The 19,568-nt window shown below is 40.8% G+C and overlaps 2 protein-coding genes across 4 annotated transcripts in view; one reads left to right on the top strand and one right to left on the bottom strand.

The window, feature by feature from the left end:
- The window catches only part of LOC113017037 (RAS guanyl-releasing protein 2), a 37,195-nt gene extending 32,177 nt beyond the window's left edge, over window positions 1–5,018 (bottom strand). The window contains exon 1 of one of the 3 annotated variants that reach the window (XM_026160295.1): window positions 4,498–5,018. The gene's annotated coding sequence lies outside the window, so the exon portion shown is untranslated. Of the gene's footprint in view, window positions 1–3,579; window positions 3,834–4,497 lie in introns of those variants that run through there. The other 2 variants (XM_026160292.1, XM_026160293.1) reach the window with 2 other exon arrangements.
- A 630-nt stretch (window positions 5,019–5,648) lies between these two features.
- On the top strand, window positions 5,649–18,757 carry alpk1 (alpha-kinase 1). Its single transcript, XM_026160188.1, is given in 15 exon segments — window positions 5,649–5,760; window positions 6,544–6,752; window positions 7,434–7,588; window positions 7,688–7,886; window positions 8,422–8,481; window positions 8,578–8,664; window positions 8,744–8,820; window positions 9,477–9,572; window positions 9,658–9,762; window positions 13,052–14,750; window positions 16,007–16,154; window positions 16,228–16,315; window positions 16,318–16,395; window positions 16,930–17,116; window positions 17,199–18,757. Coding segments are annotated over 14 exon segments (3,324 nt in total). The 5' UTR covers window positions 5,649–5,760; window positions 6,544–6,619; the 3' UTR covers window positions 17,411–18,757.
- Window positions 18,758–19,568: the final 811 nt, after the last annotated feature.

The raw sequence follows: 19,568 nt of genomic DNA, 5'->3' as shown, positions 1-19,568 counted from the left end.
GCCTCGGTCAGGGTTCGTGTTCTAGTGTTCTGCTGAAGTCAGGGATATCACTTCCTGTTGTTGCAAAGTGTTCCATCTCCAATGGCCAAATTTTAAATTAAAGGGGAAATACATTCATTCATATATTTGCCAAGAGGAATTTACTCTACTTGCATGTCTCCACAGTTAATATGAGGATATTGCTACCTATAGTTAGCTTACAAGGGTTTAACTTAGCAGATTTTATGACCTTGAATGCAGCCGGGCTAGCCTTTTTTTCCTGATCAGAGTTGTGAGTCTTCTAAACAGAGCGAAACTGGCACATTTGCACTTTTGTCAGACTTTTATGTAAGAAAACCTTTATGTGAAGCGGCGCCAAGAAACTACTTAGCTTAGCATAAAGAATAAAATAAAACAAAGAGCTATCTTAACAGACAAGAACCTCTAAAGCCAGTTAGTTGTGTGATTGTGTTTTCCCTTTGTGCAACACACAATCATGTAATCCCCCGTTTGCCAGGCAATACTGTCCATCTTTACTCAAGGCTATGCAGCTGCAAGCTGTTACATACTATATTTACCTTCTAGAGCAGAAAAATACGTTTGTGGTTAAGGCTTTCTGTATTTTTTACATGAGGTTAAAGTTAAACCCTAGATTAAAAGATGTAAAACATGGGTGTAGTCACAATGATAACACCCTCTGGTTAGTGCATAAAAGCCTCAACCTGGGTGTTTTTGCTGTCACTATCTTTTCACTACTGATAAGTGATAGTCATTAGTCAATAAGCACATCCTGGATGACCATGCTTTCTCGCTCTAATAGTAACCTTCATTTGCAATATGAAATTATGAACTTTGACCTGGAAGTAGTGACTGAGTCTATTGGGACAAAGTTTGGTGGTCACTGGACAAGGTTCGTTTTGCATAGACTTTTAGAGAGCCGGAAGTCTTGTTGCAAAAAGAGCAGTTGCCCAAAACCTAAGAAGCTTTCCTTCATAAATCCTGTCTAACACAAAGCCTTGAATGTAAACGTTGACCAACAGTCAGCAGTAACGTGCTATACTCAAGCAAGAAATCATCCGAACAAAAGAAAACTGAAAAGTATTTTTTAAGCCGCTTCACCTTCGCAATATAAATCTCAGCTACTTATATTGCCCAAAGGTGCTGTTTTCCACCCTTGACTCAGAAACAAGGAGGCACAGCTGTGCAGCTGCTGTAAAAACTGCTTCTGGTTAGGGCCACATACCAAGTGATGCTGCATGTTTTAATTCTCACAAACTCCGATCTTCGAAGAAAGGCCTGCGGTTTGCAGAATGAGGCACAAACTGCAGTTCTGGAGGCCAATTTGTTCTGTTCGCAATGTTTATCTGCTTCATTTCCTCCTGCCTGTCAGAGATGTGCTCACTGAGCTGCACAGTGGTTTTATACAACAGTCATTTTGAACTAGTTGTGAATGCTGGGAGTTTCACATTCAAACAACCACCCTCCTTTTTACCCCCGCAGGCTTTTTAACAGCCCTGGCTAGTTCCTGTTTATGTATTCCTCCCTAAAACAGCACACATCCATGAGCACACCACAAAGCCCTCAATTTCCTGTAGTCATAACACACCAAATATTATGCACATTCGGATAAAAAGCTTGACAGATTACAGACTGTAAACAGAATGAGTGGGAAAACAAAGGTAGAGACTACTTGGTAGCAGATGTGGGATAACAGGCACTTTCGATTCCCTTTCTGAAACTGAGGCACGCCTAACACCTGTTCAGTGCAGAGCGACCCCACTCAGCCCAAACTTTAAATAATGGTGATATTGTAACCACCTGCTAATTTCTCTAGTAATCAGCTTTGGATTTGCCCACAAATGCCTTTCACCCTATCTGATTGAATTCAAAGCCTCAGCTTGATTTATAGCTCTTCAGGTCTGACACTTTCCCACCCCCGCTACCTTCCCCTCCTACAGAATGTCTCCCTCTCCTCTGCTGCCGCCTCTCTTTCCTGTGTTCCCGCCATACCTTTTTACAGAGTACGTGGCCTTTGCTGCAAGCTGAAGAGTTGAGTAGGGAGCAGAGGAATCCAAATATCCCAGATGACCGCTTAATTATTTGCAGACCATTTGCAAAACAGTTTGTGAAGGCTGATACATAATTAGAAGTAACCCTGTTCACATCTATTCACAATTAGATCCTTAGTTGTCACAATTTTGGGATTGCTGTTCTTCTGCCAAGTTAGTAGGAGTCGTACCAAGTCTGATTCCAGCTCTGCCTACGCCGCGTGCCTTTAAATTCTCCTTTCAGGTGTTTAAATCAGTTAAAAGCATCACCAAACAAACAGCTCAAAAAAAGACTTCAACATTCAGGCGGCCTCCGTGGTGGTAATCAAGGAGGATTAAATTGGATTAGCTAATAAAAAGCAAACTTGAGAAGGTAGAGGACAGACAGAGAGCACAGGACCATCCATCCCGGTGATGGCAAATATCCAGTGCACATGTCTGAGCTGCTGCTCATTGTCTGCTCTCTGTAATTATTTTCTCTCAGCTTGATTTTCCTCCACCCCCCCCCCCCCCCCCCCCCCCGTTCTGTTTTAGTTCTTGCCTTCCTCAACTCACCATCCCTTCCTCCCTAATTTGTTGCTGTCGGTCCTTTGGCATAAAGCAGCAAAGCTTTTTACAATACAACCAATTATAGCTGGCTTTCCTGATAAGTGCACCACCACTGCAGGTTGAGGTGGAAGGAGGCAGCTGGTAGTGATGCTAAATATCAAGGGTGTCTGCTCCACAGGCCAGAAGTAATTGCACTGCAGCAGCAGAGGAGAACGCGAAAGAACAGAGATGCAGAGATTTCCTACTTTAATCTCTTCCACTCAGTTTTTTCTACACTCGGTTTTTTGGAGGCACTTTAATCCTTGAAATCCCGTCTTTTTAAAGCGCTCTACCTTTCAAGTCAAGCACCACTTCAGTGTTTGTGTACATGAGATCACAGAGGCCATGGGTGACTTTGAGGTGACTGATGATCAAATGAGCCAGCATGTGACAAAATGGACTTTGGACTATTTTTTTTTTTATTATTGATTTGTTGGTCGCTGACAGAAGTGTGTAAGTGGGAGCCACACGCATGATGGTTGATGTTGAATGTCTGCCTCATTTGCATTCTCCAGATGAGCAGCTGCTAATCTGGATGAGCAAGTGCACAAAAGCAGGCTTGTCCAATATTCAAAATAGCAGCGGGAGCTACATCAGCAACGTGTAGCTCCAGCCAAATGAGCTACACACTGAAAACACTGAAGTGACTTCTCTGTTTTAGCCTCTCGCATGCAGCAAAAAAACATCAGTAGGGATTCCAGCTTACAAGTGAAATCCCACGGCTCTGACACCACGGCTCAGGGTGGATAAAGCTGGGGTGAACTTGGCGAAGACGCTGCAGTGTGAGTAAGCGTCCACACATTCCGAGATGCCTCCTAATCCCTGCTGCTCTGCACGCATTGGCACGAAATCACCTTGAATCATTACATTTAAGACAGCTGCAGTCTGCACAAGAAAACAAGCAATGAAGAGGTTGACTGAAGGCTGAGAAAGCTACACCTGACCTGTCACTCGTTTGACTCACCACTCGGGCCTGCTGAATCACAATCAGCTGGGATGTGGCCTACAGTGTTGCGTTACAGTCGAGGTAAATTCCTTTCAATGCAGGTATCATTACATCCGTTGGTTTAGTAGTAGAGCAGCCAGTAATCCTGAGACTCAGTGCATGTGCAATATAAAGCACACCTCACTGTGCTGTCAGCTCTGAAAGATGCATAAGGTTTAAAGAGAAGAACTCAGCTGGAGCTTTGGCATCTTGAGCTGTAACTGTGCGTGCCAGCAGACCTCTGTTAACCATCATTCTCATGCCAGCTGAAGCAGGACAAAGATTTTAGATTTTAGAAATAGCCATCCCTCTACCCCCGCCCCAACCACCGCCAGTGTAGCTGCAGCTCTAAGCATCTCAGCTTTATATTGTGGTTATAGTGAGTCTATTAATAGCCACAAAGATAATGCATTTCTTCATTCATTCTTACACACAGCCGCCGACGCTTGTTGTTTGCAAGCTAGATATACACAAACACACAAGCACACAGTCAGTCACACACTGGGCCCTGTGAATAGCACCATCACTGTCTGAACACTGTTCAACAGGTAGATGTATCTGCAGCTGCAAGTCTGAGCCCAGCAGCACTAAGTTCACCTCCTTTTTTTCCACAATGAATCGACGTGAAATTATCAGACAGACAATGCAGTTGTTGATGGTGCAATCAGGCATGCCCATGCGCAATTTCACTGTTGCAAAAGAAGTAACACTTGCACTCATGCATTAGTCAGCCTATCTAGGTTGTGAAAGGCTTTTAACAGAACCAGAAAAGGACGTGTAACGTTTCAGCAGATTTCTTCAAGAAATAGGTGCCGTAGTTGAGCTCCACCTTGCAGATTAAAAAGGAAAAAAAGTGGCACCAGTGTTGTACTAACAAGTAAATAGGAGATTTCTTACCTTTAGAGTTTGAAGCGTCCCATGCTCTGAGAGGAGAGGCTGGAGTGACAACAGTTGTGGAGTGAGCTCTGATATGGGAAGCGTTACATCACCGTAACACTGTCGAACTCACAAAGTCTGTTCGGCGACCGAGTGTTAGAGTCGGCAAAGATGGGAGCCCGCAAGAAGTCATCAGATGATAAACAACTGGGGTCCGACCTCGGGGGATTAATGCTGCTGCTGTGAACGGGCCATGCGGCTGTCTCCAAGTTCTCGAGTGGCGCACTCGGAAGCACGTTGTGGATGTGATGCGTGTTGGTGCAGCGGAGGCAGCCGAGCTCAGTTATCTGCTCGCAGCTGGAACGCGTGCCAGTCTTCTAGTGTTCCAGCTGTGCAGCTCACAAACACACTGCAGAGCCACAGTCCCGCCTATTGGTAGTATGACTGCAATACCGCCACAACCTGTCCACGGGGCTTTTCATCGTCTGATCGCTTTTCTGAGAGATCGAGGCGTCCTATCAGCCGGGATCACATATTTATTAAATGTGGACGTGTGTTACCTGAAAAAAACTCATGAAAATGTAAATGTTTTGGTGAGTGAGTGCTGTTTAGCAGATATATATATGATGTATATATATATATATATATATGATATATGATGTAGTTGTTTTTTTGAATTTTGGTTTATGCGTTGAAAGTTCAAAAGTCCTCCCAAAGATCCTTCAGGATATTTATTATTTTATACATAAATGTATTCATTTAATTATTTATTTCAGTCACATTCCTACAGCCCAGCTACCTGTTGCTGTAGATCACAGTTGTGTCCCTTCATTACGTCACGCGTTGCATTCAGGTCTCGCAGGAATAAGTATAAACAACAGAGAAAACATTAAATACTAAAAATACAGTATTTTGCTGAAGTAATTTAAGCACAGCCACCAAAAATTGTTTATTTGATAAGATTTTTTAGTAATATTTTTAAAAAAAATCTGTTAGACAGTATTTTATAAATAAGCGGGACGACAGGTATAAATAATAATATAAATAATTTTTTATTTTCTTCTTATAAATAGAAAAATAATCAGTTAAATAAATCATACCACGTATTTTGATGTTAAGTCTAACCTATTTTCTTCATGTTCGGGTTTTACAGAACAAGGTTTAAATAATGCAACAAATATCGTACGCTCCGGGGTACAAGTTTGATGTTTCCGAAAACTTTGAAAGCAGCATTTCATGATTCCGCCCCACCAGGAAGACGCAGGGAGCAAGAACTAACCATAGGTGCGTTTAAAAAAAGAACTTTTCATACATTTTACATGAAAAGAAAAGAGATAAATACTTCGAGGTTAGCCACACTTAACCGAGGTGTCTAATTACGAATGTATGCTAATTAGCTGTAGGCTAAGTTACACTGAATAGTGCAGAAATACTTTCTGTGGTTGGGGTTTTTCAAAAAGCAGAAATGCACTGTATGGTGTATTGAAATAACATACGTACAAGTATATCATATACATATATATACATATATACACATATATAGATATATATCTATATATATATAAGAGGCTGAAGAAGTTGCTTAGATTAGTGACCAAACGTTTTTCACACTGAAAACCTTACGTCCAGATGATTGAGCATGCGCCAACACAACATATGAAATTGCAGTTCGGTGAATAGTGTATGTTTTTTATATAGTTTGAAATCCGACATATTATTGAAGAATTTCAGAATATTCTTACTGAACTAAACTTAGGTCCGTATGCATTCATTATTATGTGTTATAAGCAAATTCTTTAAAATGAACTAGATGAGGAGTTTTTGAAAAGTCCTGACAAATTAGGCCGTTAACACTATATATTTAGTCCCCTTTTAAAAGTATACAAGTTCAATTTCATCACGCGTTTTGTTGACTTATTTGTGTGTTTGTTTTTTTACATTTTTATCGTAATGTTAATGTTTTAAAATATTACAAACGGGCCGGATGTGGAGCCGCTCTTTCTCAACAATATTTCAACAGTATTGTCATTTCATGGAATTTCCCTCTCTTGGATCACTCTCTTACAGGAACAGGGGTGAGGAGGCCAAGAGAGAAGGATTTTTTTTCCTTTCCGAAAACAGCTAACTGCGTCTGTTTGCCACAATGGACAGTCGAGAGGTGGGAGATTTACTGGACGAGTGCCTCGGGGCAGCAGAAGCAGCAGGTCGGCAGTCCACCGGGGTTTCTGAGGCAGGGCCCACCACACAAGAGCGGCTGAATTACTGCAGCTGCAGAGGTCAGACACAAGATGGTGCTGTTTAGTGTTTTTTGAGCATGTGAGATACTCAGAGATTTGGGTCAGGATCAAAGGTGAGGTGGAATTATGCTTGCATAAGCTCTGTACAGCTCTGTAGCTTCCATGGCATGAATTTGACACTTTGTGATGTTAAGCATGTGCCTTTAACTAATGCGGGCTGGTGTCTCGCATCTTATAGGGTCAACACACACGTACTGTTACATGTCACTGCTAAACAAGGGACAAAACATGCTCCATTTCACTTAGATTTTTCATATAAATGATGTTTTGCTGCTTATTTTAGAATCTTAGACCTAAAACTGTCCAAGGCAGCTTAAACTAAGTCTAAGTAAATTAAGTCTTCCTTTTGGGAACTTCCTGTTATTGGTTCAAACAGCAGTACATTTCTAAACAGCAATCCATCCAGCTTTTCCTTGTGTTGCGTTGCGTTGATGTGAATCTTTCATGCTTTTTTTTGTATATACTTTTTCTAATGGTGGATGCTAATATTAACCATGTTCAAAGTTTCAAATAAAGAGGTCAGTTTATGTACTAGTAATCCCCGTGTAGCTTGAATGTAGTCACTTTAGGTAAAGATATTCTTTTGTGAATACATTTTGAAAGCATCAGTGTATCTTAAGCCCAATACTGTTTGCTCATCTGGATTTTTATTTCCTGTAGACTCGCTGTGTGCCGAACTGGCCTCCCTCCTGCAGGAAGCCATGGACATGAAATGGCCTTTTGCACCGGAGAAGTGGCAGTATAAGCAGTCTGTCAGCGCCGCTGACAAAACCAACCTCAATGACCTCATCAGCAAACACTTGTCTCAACTACTGGTAATAATTAAACAATAGCCTATTCAGCTTGGCACCCTGTGGTGTCATTGTAAATAAAAACATAAGCACAATCCCAAACGCCGTGTTTGTGTCTGCCAGGATCTCCTGAAGGCCTGCATCAGAGCTGAGGAGGCACACTGTGCACTGGCAGTTGTCTTCTTAGTGGACCGTTACCTCTACTGGACTGATGATTCAAGCCGTCTGCTGAAGATTGCCAAGCTTCTCCACAGACGCTACCCCGAGACCCCCATAGCCCCCCAGCTGGTCATACGGCAGGCCAGGGTCTATTTTAACTCGGGTACAGTGCAGTGAAAGATTGGGATCGATGCTTTTAAAGTATTTTTTGTCTTCTCATCTCTGTGTGATATCAGTGACACGGGATTTATCTAATATGGTAATTTCAGCTACGCTGCGAGCACAGAAGCTCCACCCATCAGCTGTTCAAATCTTTTGTCTGCAGGGGGCAACAGATCAGTTTGGCATGTAGGGAGGGGTGAAAGAGCTAAAGCAGCTTTTTTTTCAGACAGTGGATGGACTAAAGCAAAATAAGAAAAACATATTTTTTTTAAACTATAAATCAAAGCCGTTCTTGGAGAGTGAAATAATAGCAATTTGGAGCTGGAAACGACTATATAAACTCCTGTTTGATACATGTTAGTGCTAATTATTGTTTGGAGAAATTATAGTGATTGACGTAAACTCATAACCTGGAAATTGCACATGAACGGCTCTCACTCCTTAGTTATTTTTGCCACATTTCATTAAAGGGTTATTTTAAGTAAGGCTTGTGCAGACCTGGGTAAATGCAAACATAATCATTATCTGCCCCACAGGAAAACTGCAGAAGGCAGAGTACATCCTGAGCAGCCTGATTAACAACAGCGGGACGACAGGTAGTTTCCTGTCTGTTCCTTTTCACGGACATTTATTGAGGATTAAACTGAGTCCACAAAGTAAACAAATAATGTGCCTTTATCTTTTATGTGCAGGTCATTGGATATACCACTCTGAAAGTGACCGGGTGCTCGTGCAGGCTGTGAGTGTTCAAGTGCGTGGCACGATTTTGCAAAAGCTGGGTAAGATCACTTTTGTGAAGTGAAAGATAATTGTCATTATTTTGTGATTATTTTTTATTGTCTTTGTGTTGTGTTTTAGGCCTGTGGTTAGAGGCTGCAGAGCTAATATGGGCTTCCTTGGTTGGGTACTACTCGCTTCCTCAACCTGACAAAAAGGTACCACAGACAATACTATCATTTGGTTGCCATAGTTGGCATAGTTGGTTGAGGTTTAAATCAGGGATGTCAAACTCATTTGACATTGTGGGACACTCTGCTTTGTGTCAGCTTAAAGAAGTTTAAGTACACATTTTATCTCTGGGATATTTGAATATAAGCAAAAGAAAGGTAACTTCTACATGATGAAGAAATGCTGCTGTGTGCTTTAATTGTAAGAAATAAAAGTGTAAAATTACAGAAAAGATTCTGTTAGCTCAAACTTTCCTGTAATTAAAAAAATGGAAAATCTTTGTTAATTTACAGAATGTGCTTTGTTTTTATTTTTACTCTGAACACACTGTAAAAATACTGCATTTCTATAGCAGATAATGATTGTGTCATTTAAGTGTTTATCAGATATTTGTTTTACTTTGGTGTTGTATGAATGGCCATGATGAAGCTGTAAAATCTATGAAAATACATTTAAAATATAAAACTTTTGTCCTCCTTCACATTTTCCAAAGCCATTCAGTGGACCAGATTGAAGTCTTTGACACACTGATTCTGGTCCCCAGGCCTTATGTTTAATGTTTGACTATCCTGGTTTAGATGTTAGTCGGCCCAGTTTACACACTGTGATAAACCTCTGACCTGCAACTCTGTTTATTTTATAGGGTATTGGAACTTCCCTTTGTATACTGGCCAGTATATTGGTATCTATGAATAATGAGGACTTCCATGCCTTTAGGACTAATCCAGATATTGATTTTGTAAGCCCGCCTCACAATCTCCATTCATTAGTTGTTTTTTCTAAAAAAAAATTTGCTGCATTATTTATTCTGTCCATTTTTTCAGACGTTACTTGGGGATGGAAATCATCGTCTTCTCTCAGCAGCCCAGGCTGCTAAGATGGCAGTGGTATACACTCAGTATACTTCACTGTATGTTTTGACTAACGTGGTAAGTTACTTCTACTGAATAATCTCTGTCTACTTGCCTGCAATTGACCTTTAGAGTTCTAGTTTATCAGCATAGGTTACTGACGCAGATAACTGAAACTTCCCCAGCATAACTAATTTGAACTAAGTTTTATTTCCTGCAGTGATAGAGAATCCTCATAGTCCAGCAAAAGTTTTATGTTTAAGCAAGTAGTTATCAGGCAATCCTCCATTGAATGTGTTTGCTGTTTTGTTGATAATATTGAAATCTTCCTTCCTGCAGACTTATTTTTTTGAGTCTGTTAATTAGAACCCCACTCAGGCATGAAATTGGTACTGCTGACTGATTAAATAATAGATAAATAATAATGACAATTATTATTATTGTTATAAATACCTATGCAAAAAGAATGTATGTCAGATTTGTAGATAGTCTTGTTGCGGCTCAGTTACACCAGAGTAGTCTAACAGCAAACACCTTATGATTTTTTTTACCTCCAGAGTGACTGCGTTAACTGTCTGATCACAAAACAATTGCACAAGTTGCCTGGTGGGAGGCAACCTGTCTCCAAACAGTTGCGAACAGACTCAGACTGCCTGCAATCACTTTCAGACACACTGTTAAAGGTCTGCAAATAACTGCTGTCTAACTTATAAACACAAACAGCCAAAATGTTGCAATCAGTATGAGTCAGTCTGCTGTGATAAGTGCAACTTGTCCTTGACACGTTTCTTTGCAACACTGGGCTCAACTCAGCTGCTTGTATTTGGTTTTATCCTGGTGATATTCCTATGTAAAGGTAAGGTTGCAGAGCACCTTTGTCATTTTGCAGTTAATCTGCCACCCTGCGTCACTATTTGAGGAGGAATTTCCATTAGGTTCTGGTTGGACTCTTAATGTTAAGTAGTTGCTGCATGAATTTCTGTACTTATGTACTAAGGTTGAAATTCATTGCAAACCATGGCACATGTTTGCAATAATTTTGGTTGTGTTGTGGTCTTCAACTACTGTTTTCTCTATCCCCTTGAATGCAATGCTCCATCAAAAAAAGGGATTTTTAAAATGTTAATTAACTTCTTAACGATTTTTAAAGCCTGTATTTAGCCTGTGATAGTTTTTGCGATTTTGAATTCAGTACCACATGAGAACTGAGCAATGTTAACTACTGTGGTTAATCAGCTTGTCTTTCAACACTATCTGTGTTTGGGAACTGACGTGGAGGGCAAATAATTTTGTTGCTTGATAAAGCATTTTACTTTACTTGAGCAAGACGGAGTCACCTTTGCCATATTTTATGTTTGATAACGTGTCAGGTGATTCTATTAGTGACAGCTTAGGACTCTTAGCATGCCAGTTAAGCAACCACAGTGCTGCACTGTGCCGCTGACATACCTGAAAGAATGTGGTTTGGCCTTTTCATTCTGAAATAAGCGAGGCCTTCCTGAAAAGCAATGTGTTTCTCCAAAACCCAAAATTATATTGATCCATATAAGGGATGTTTCAGTATTCTTTTACTGATGATAACCATGATATTTAAAAAACTAAATATTTTTATGTGGTTTTGTATAGTTACTTAGAGATTCTCCACTTTCCAACGCTTGTTTTTTGATTGTGATTCATTTGCCCCCCAAAAAAACACGAGTTAGAGATGAATTTGACTAATGCTTCTTAATCTGTAATTGTGGCTTTTAGCACTGATAATAACAGAGTAAAAATCTGGTGTCTGACAGCCTTAGTTCAGCATAAATAAGGCCTTCACAGAGATGCAAGTTTCACATGTGCATAGCAATGTCATTGCTTTGAATAGTGTCCAGATCGCAGGCTGGATGGTTCCTCTCCTTTTAACCCAAAGGATGCAAAGTCAGTGATTCAGTCAGAAATATAAATTTTGATTAGTCAGTCAGACCACAGGAAAGTTTTCCCCTTTGCCTCAGTCCCAGAGGTAGGGGATATTCTGGATCCTGGTTTTCATGCATAGTTCCTTAACCCAGACAGTGGTTTCTACTAATGTCTAATAGTTCAAAGATCACAATCATTCAATACTGGTTTTCACTTTTTCTCCCAAAATGACCTTTTTTGAATATCATCATTTCGTTCTGTCTTGATATGATATTTTCAGGTAAATAGAGGGTTTAAATGATTTGTCAACTGTTGCATTTTGAGTTTGCTTATATTTACATACAGTGACCCAACTTTTTTTTGGATGTATAGCACTGCGCAAAACTCTGAAGCCACCCCTCATTTCTTTATATTTTACTATGAAAATAGGAAAACCTGCAGTGAATTATTTAAACACATGTAAACATACATGGCAATATAGTACAGAGGGCGAAACAGTACAATTCCACATTTATTCTTCAACACAGCCTGCACGCAGCTTTCTTCTGATTTGTTTAAGGAATTTTCGGGAACAGCTCTTCAGCGTTCTAAAAGGACATTTCAAAGCTCTTACTTGGATGCTGGATGGCTTTTATTCCACTGACCTTACAGTGTTTCAGTAATGTTGAGGTTTGGGTTCCATTATTTTGACAAGCTCACCAACACCACTGGCTTAAATGCAGCCCCAGTGACAGAGCCTACAGATGGCCATAGACCCTCGCTGTTGTACCTCTCTCCTGGCCTACTCTGTACAAATTGATGACAATTTGAACCAAAAATTTCACATTTGGATTTGTCACTCTGGTCGCCACTGATTTTCAGTGTAGTTTGTGTGTTATTTCCATTCCTATTCCCTTTCCATTCTTGATGAGCAAACAGTAGCTGGATCCACTAGTGGGCTAGATGCATCCCTCAGCTCCTATGTCAACCTTTTGCTGGATTTTTTCGTATTTCTTAAAGATAAGACTTTCAGAAAAAGTTCATCCACTGTAGATAGTTTTTTAGTCCTGACACTTTTTCTCTTCTCCAATTCTCAGTTTTTTTAATCACAAATCGCACACCATGGCAAGATATGCTAAGTAAAATAATAATATATGCCTGTCGAGCTGTGTTATCTTTGACCTTTTTCGCAGAATTAACCAAAATAATGGGAACAAATTATGTGTTTTTGTGACAGACCGCTAATAACAAAATGCCTAAAGATACAAAATTGGTTCTATGATAATTTGTCTGTTATGTGTAGACACAGTACTAGTACATGCATTGCATTAGGTTCTTCTTAATGCTTGAATACTGTCAGGTACAAGAACGGCACTGAAAATGAGTGAGTAAAGAAATGAGGGGTGGCTAAAGACTTGCACAGAATGTAGGATCGTAAACGAGATCTTTCCTGTGGTTATGTAATTGTTCCTCTGTTTGTGTTTTTCTTTAGACAACCCAAGGTACCTGCTTGCTATCATACAGTTTCTCTGTGGAGTGTCCAGATTCTCAAAGACAGTCATTTCTCCAGCAGGCACAAGAAGCATTTACAATTGGCCTTCTCACCAGAGCAGAGGGTGATCTGGTAACCAGCAAGCAGGAGCTTCATACCTTTCTAAAAGCTGCCTATTCCCTCACTGTCACTCACAAGTGGCTTGGAACTCCTTTGGAGGTTGTAGCACAGGCAGTTCAAGCTTGTCAAAATGCTTTATCTAGTTTTTACAGTTACTGCCATGCTGGTACCCAAGACAAAGACAGCCTGTGCACTGAGATCATGCACCTGGTCACCCAAGTCAAGCTGCTTCTCCGAGTGGAGCCTTTCCTTAATTCAGACAAGGGGTCTTTTGTCCCTGACAGCTACAGAAATGTCAAAGACACCTCTGTAAATTTTAATCATGCAGGTTTTGCTAAGATAATGAGGCGGTTCCAAAAGTATCACGAGTCACTGTGTGAGACCACTAACACACACTGTAGGGATGCTAAAGATGAGATAGAGATGGACAGAGGAAGGCTGTGTATAACAGCGCTTTGGACAACCACTGGCACACTCAACACAGAGGCTCAGGGAGGCTCGCATTCATCCAGCGTGCATATGCCTCAAAAGCCTGAAAGCACAGATATCCTTGGCTCCTCGTGGCAGGAAGTGTCCATAACAAGTTCAGGCTCTCCTCAGCCCAGCAGAAGCTATACAGGAAGCAGTGCTATTGGACATAGAGAGGGAGCGACCAATCAGAGCTGTCTACCCACAGAAGATGATGAAGAAAGGTCAGACGACAAGTCACAGTCTCCCCATGAAAACAAGAAGCGAAACTTACAGGGTTGTAACTCTGGTGTCAGTTCTGCACTACCTGCCACTTCCTCCTTCAGCATGAGCAGGGATTCAGAAAACTTTCAGATGATAAAAGCTGAAATAGAAACGCTGACCTCTGAAGAGGACGTGATGTCTGATGCTGCTGAGGCAATAGCTGAAGGAGTAGTGCAGTCCTTATCCCAGCTATCTATAACATCCTCTTGCTCCCTTGGGGACAGTTTCGGTTCCCAGTCATCATGGGAAAAACTTTCAGCTGATCTGAATTCTCCCACATACAGGAAACCACAACCAAGTAGTATTTCCAAAGCAGGAGCTTGCCAAAACAGCGATTCACCAGATTCAGATGGGAGCTTCTTCATTTGTGAAACGGTCGATTTTGAAACAGATGATTCCCCTTCTGATCACATGAGCAAAAACCAGAAAATACGTGCTTTATTAAAACCACAACCGATCAAAAGCCCCAAAGTTTACCAAAATGCGGAAACTGAAGTACAACCTGCAACAAACAGCACTTTAGCAATGCAAAATAGTCAATCTCAGGCTGTCACAGAACTGTTACCTGTCACTGAAACCTCTACAAAAAGTTCATTTGGAGTCCTGGAGGTAAACCAAAGTTGTTGTCAACAAACTGAGGTGCAGAATGTGCCCCAGAAGAAGAACTCCATGTGCTACAGCTGCCTAGACCCAAGCACTGTAGCTGATGCTGTCCCTATGAAACCCTTCTTGTTGTCACAATGGGATTACCGAGCCCTTCTGGCTGGCATTTGCAATGATTGTCTGCTGAAGAGGTTGCACAATGATGAGAAAAAATTCAAGTTGGAGCAGTACAAAACTGCCCACAGTAAGTTTACATTCCTGCTCTTCCTTTGTCACCATCAGTACTTTCTGTGAGCTGCAGAAGAACTATGTCTCTAGGGTGTCAGCATCATTCTGTCACTCTAGATAAAAATATCTTAAATGTAAAATATATTATGTATGATCACGCGTTGGATGGATTACTGTGAAATTTTAAACACTCACATTCCCCGTCCCCAAACGATATATTCTACTGTCACTTTCCCTGTAGTGACACCATGATGTTCACACTTGCTGTTTTGAGTGAGGTGTCTCAACGGCGACTGGATGGATTCTAGCAGAGTTTGGCACAGATATTTATGTTCAGCACTCGTGATATTTCCATTGCTTTGATTTCATTTTGCACCATTTTTTTCCAGCTCCCCTTTTAAATTTATACTTGGAATCTGATTCTATAGTTTTGCATGATTCACATTTATGACAATCCTTATTTTCTTTCTACACTGGGCTGCGCCTCACTTCATACATAGCAGTTCTGACTCCTTTAAGCCTCCCTCACTTTCTTCTGATTAGCTGCACTCTCATAAATAGGAGGTTTAAACCATATAAGTAGGGCTTCTGTGCTCACACCCAGATCTATATGCTATATATATATCATACAGATCTGGCTATATAAGAATTAGACCAATTACCACCTTCACAGATGGCTTGGCTTTAGTTTCTTATTCAATGGGCTACATCCATCCATTTTCTTCCATTTATCTGGAACCAGGTTACAGGGGCTGCAGCCTAAGCAGGGAAGCCCAGACCCCCTCTCTAGCTACCTCCTCTACCTTATCTAGGGGAAACATGAAGGCGTTCCCAGACCAGCTGAGAGATATCATCTCTCCATTGTGTCCTGGGGCTGCCCCTCCCTCCGGAGCTCACCCAGGAGATGCCAAGGAGGCTTCCTTATCAGGTGTCCAAAGCATCTCAGCTGGCTCCTTTCGAGCTCAGTCATCTAGGAGAGGCTCTGAGTAAACCTGCTACTCTACCACATCGAAAGGAGCCAGCTGAGGTGCTATCTCTAAGGCAAAGACCAGACACCCTACAGAGAAAGCTTATTTCAGCCACTTGTTTGTTCAGTGTCTACCCAGAGCTCGTGACCATAGGTCTATGTCCCCATTTAAGGGGCTGAGATGATCTTTTTTTCCATGAAAATGAGCACCAATGAGTTCAGCAGGCGGGTAGCTTTTATATATCAACCCCAGCCTTGTCTTACAGAACAAAAAAGCTTGTAATTGTCTGTTGATCTCTATCTAGGTGCTCTCCATTTAAAGTTCTCCAAGGCCACCGGACTGTGGACAGCCATGGAAACTTGTGTTTACATTGGTGACTCAATGGGGGAGAAGGGCGCGCAGAGAACAACAATATGGGTGCAGTTTTTACACCAGGAGGAGCGGCTAAGCAAGTATGGTAGCAATCTTGGTTCAACCTAAATATGGTGACTTGAAGTCTCATCTTTTTCCTGTATTTGTCCTTAGTTATGTGGGGAAAGATTACTTGAACCCAAAGCAGATCCAGTTTCCTCTGAAAGATGTGGAGCGACAGATGACAGCCCAGTACTATGTACGGTAACTGAATTCAACAAAAGTCTCTACGACAAAGAAGTTATGGCTCAGATCTTCTTTATTCCGTCAGAAGCCCTGTTGGTGAGGGACTGCTGGAAACACTTATTTAAAGGAATTCAAGATAACAAATGTTGCATTCAAAGTGCTTACTTTGTAAAAACAGCTTTAATAGAAGCCCGCATCCAGAATTTGGTACAGACTGCAGCAGCTTGAAATGTAATACTTTCAGTTTAGAGCTAGAAATCTGTTTTGTGATATAGTCAAGCAATTATTCTGTAGGTTATTAGTCTAGGAGGTGCTATGATCTGCAAATTTTTACAATTCTGTGTGGAAAGTATTTATTGATTTGGGCCAAAGACAGAGAGCCTTTATCATTATTCACTGAGTGTAAACCAGACTGTGTACTGCCATTTATCTTTATAAACACAATACAACAGTACAGCAATGTGTGTGCTGAGAGCCAATCACAAACCCAAAAGACACATAGAGCCAATGGATTACTGAGATTAGTAACATTTAAATACAAAGATTTATTTTAGTAATATTGTTGCTACCAGTAGAATCCAAACAGTCTTCAAATGTTACAAAATATCTCTCTTGTTTTCCGGTAATCAGATTCTGGATGGAGATGAGATTGTGGGCTGTGTAACCGTGGAGCCCTACATGCTTGGAGACTTTGTCAAACTGACCAACAACACTGAAAAGAAGGAGAAGATGTTCCATGCTACAGATTATGGCCTCGCATTTGGACACTTCACCTACCTGTTCTCTGGTGGCCAGGAAGTCGTTGTAGATTTACAAGGTGTGTGACATCTGCTGCTTTTCACTGAACGCAATATTGTCACATGACAAAGATTAGTAGTCATCCATTTATTTTTCCACAGGATGGGTGACAGCCAACGGCAAAGGACTGACCTACCTCACAGACCCACAGATTCACTCCACCAGGATCCCTAAGGGTCCTTCTAACTTTGCTGCCAGAGGGCTCAGTTTGTTCCTGAAATATCAGCATGGACCTGAGTGCAATCAGATTTGCCACCTGCTCAAACTACCTCCACTGGACCCAAACTCAAACGTTTCTCCTCAAAAACTTTGAGACGTTGGACACTATTTATTGCTATCCACAAAAAATTGAAAATTATTTAAGGGGCTTGTTTTGGCAAGTTTTTGGAACTGACTGCTTTTCTTTTTTTTAAATGTACCGATAAATGCATTGTGCACCCTTTTCTTGGAATGCTAGAAGTGTAACAGATTTACAAAGAGCTTTTGGGTGCTACATTTAGTTACAAGAGATAAGAGATCATTCTTTTATAAGAGAAGGATCTGAAAAGACAAATGCTACAAAATTGTTTATGTGGTTTCATTATTGTCAGCAGATTATCAAACAGTTAACATCTTAGGCTCTTTTCATCAGGTGGTCAAAGATCTCACGCCTGACAGAAATTTTTCTTATTGTACCTTTTTTTTTTAATTGGAAGTTACAAAAACCATGTGACTGCAGTCACAAGGAAACATGATTTGATAAGAGAAAAAATATTTTTTTAAAGATGTTATCCATCACTGTCTCCTCTCTATGAGTGGATTGCTGCCTAACTGGAAAGGGAGTGAATCACCTGATGCTGTTTGAAGTCGTTTTGAATGCTATTATGGAAGATTTTAAGTAGTCTGTCCTTTTACTGGGATATAAAAACATGTTGTGTTTGGGGTCTGGGGCCTTTATTTGTGGTGCTGTCCCCCGATCCACTCCTCTTAGACTGAAAAATGATCCAATATCCCAGGGCTGTAAAATCCCTCTATTGCTGTGCTTGCTTGGTAATGTTGCACAACTTGACAAAATGTCTCATAATGCACATCCGCATAACCACACAATGCGTTCATGCACATGTGACTCCCACACAATTCTAATGACATGTAAAATATGCAAATATGTGCAACTGTTGTATTGTCTTCTTTTCTTGTTTGTATCACTGCATATTTTGTCCTTTTGTAACAATATAGATAAAAAAAATAATTAACTTTGATGATAAAAGCCAGCAATGTTTAGTGAACTGTAAAATCTGTGTAAACAGGCTACATGAAGATGATTATTGTGCAGTCTTCTCTACTGAAATGTTTTTGGTGCATATGGTCCAGTAAATGAGTGATAGATAGATGTTTGAAAAAGATACTTTATTGATTGCACAAGGGAAATTGATGTGTTACAGCAGCACGATGAAGGGTACAGTCTACAATAAACAGCACATCATTTCAGTGCGACAAATGACCGCTCCAGGTCTACACCTGTAGGTCAGATACCCTTGTAACTGTTGGTGTTTGTTCAATTTCCAAATGGAAAATGATAACAGTATAGAAATGCTCTGCTCGTACACATTAAAAACATCTCACAAGGTGCATTACTGAGTCAGCCAAGAGTAGAATTATTAAGATGATGACAATGATGAAAGCAAAAATAATTCGGAGAATCTACACTGTAATACTACACATAGCATAACTTGCAAAGGATGTGTGTGAACTGCAATATTAGAAACGCCTTCTTGTATAGCATAACTACAAGTTTTGTATAGGCTTATATGTAATTAATGCATTTTAAAGTAGTAGGTTTGTAAGTTTATCTAAAGCTGTCAGGTGGTTAGGTCTGCTGACAGCAGTCACACACCTCTACAGTCACATGACAGTGATGTCATTCATGCGCACATGTTTACCCGTCCCCATTCGGCCAAAATCCTGTTCGGGCTTTATGAGCTGCCCTCTTTTGTAAACACAGCATGCTTTACCCTTGGCCCACTGTGCGCAGTATGACACAGTATCACTAAGCGCTGTTGTGAATATTCGACTGGAAAGCGGTGTATTTTTGAAGTTTGTCCTCACTGTAAGTGCACTGTATGAATAGAGTTGGCATAACATTATAAGCACCTACAGATAGAAGAATAACACCGATGGTCTCTTCATCGTGGCAGCCGTTAGTGGGTGGGATATGTAAGGGAGCAGGTGAACATTTTGCCCTCAAAGGTGTGTTAGAAGCACGAAAAACTGCAAGCGTAACGATTAGCGTGAGTTTGACGAGCGCCAAACTGTGACTGTTTGGAGACTGAGTCAGAACATTTCCAAACACTGCAGCTCTTGTGGGATGTTCTCAATCTGCGGTGGCCGGTGTGGGTATCTATGAAAAGTGGTCCATGAAGAACAGTGGTGAACCAGAGACTCGGTCGTGGACAGCCAAGGCTCACTGATAAAACGTGGGGACGAGCAATGGA

This window comes from Astatotilapia calliptera, chromosome 3, assembly GCF_900246225.1.
Source record: "Astatotilapia calliptera chromosome 3, fAstCal1.2, whole genome shotgun sequence".
Taxonomy (NCBI): Eukaryota; Metazoa; Chordata; class Actinopteri; order Cichliformes; family Cichlidae; genus Astatotilapia; species Astatotilapia calliptera.
Note: the sequence above shows the minus strand (reverse complement) of the source record. Positions and strands in the feature narration are given on the sequence as shown.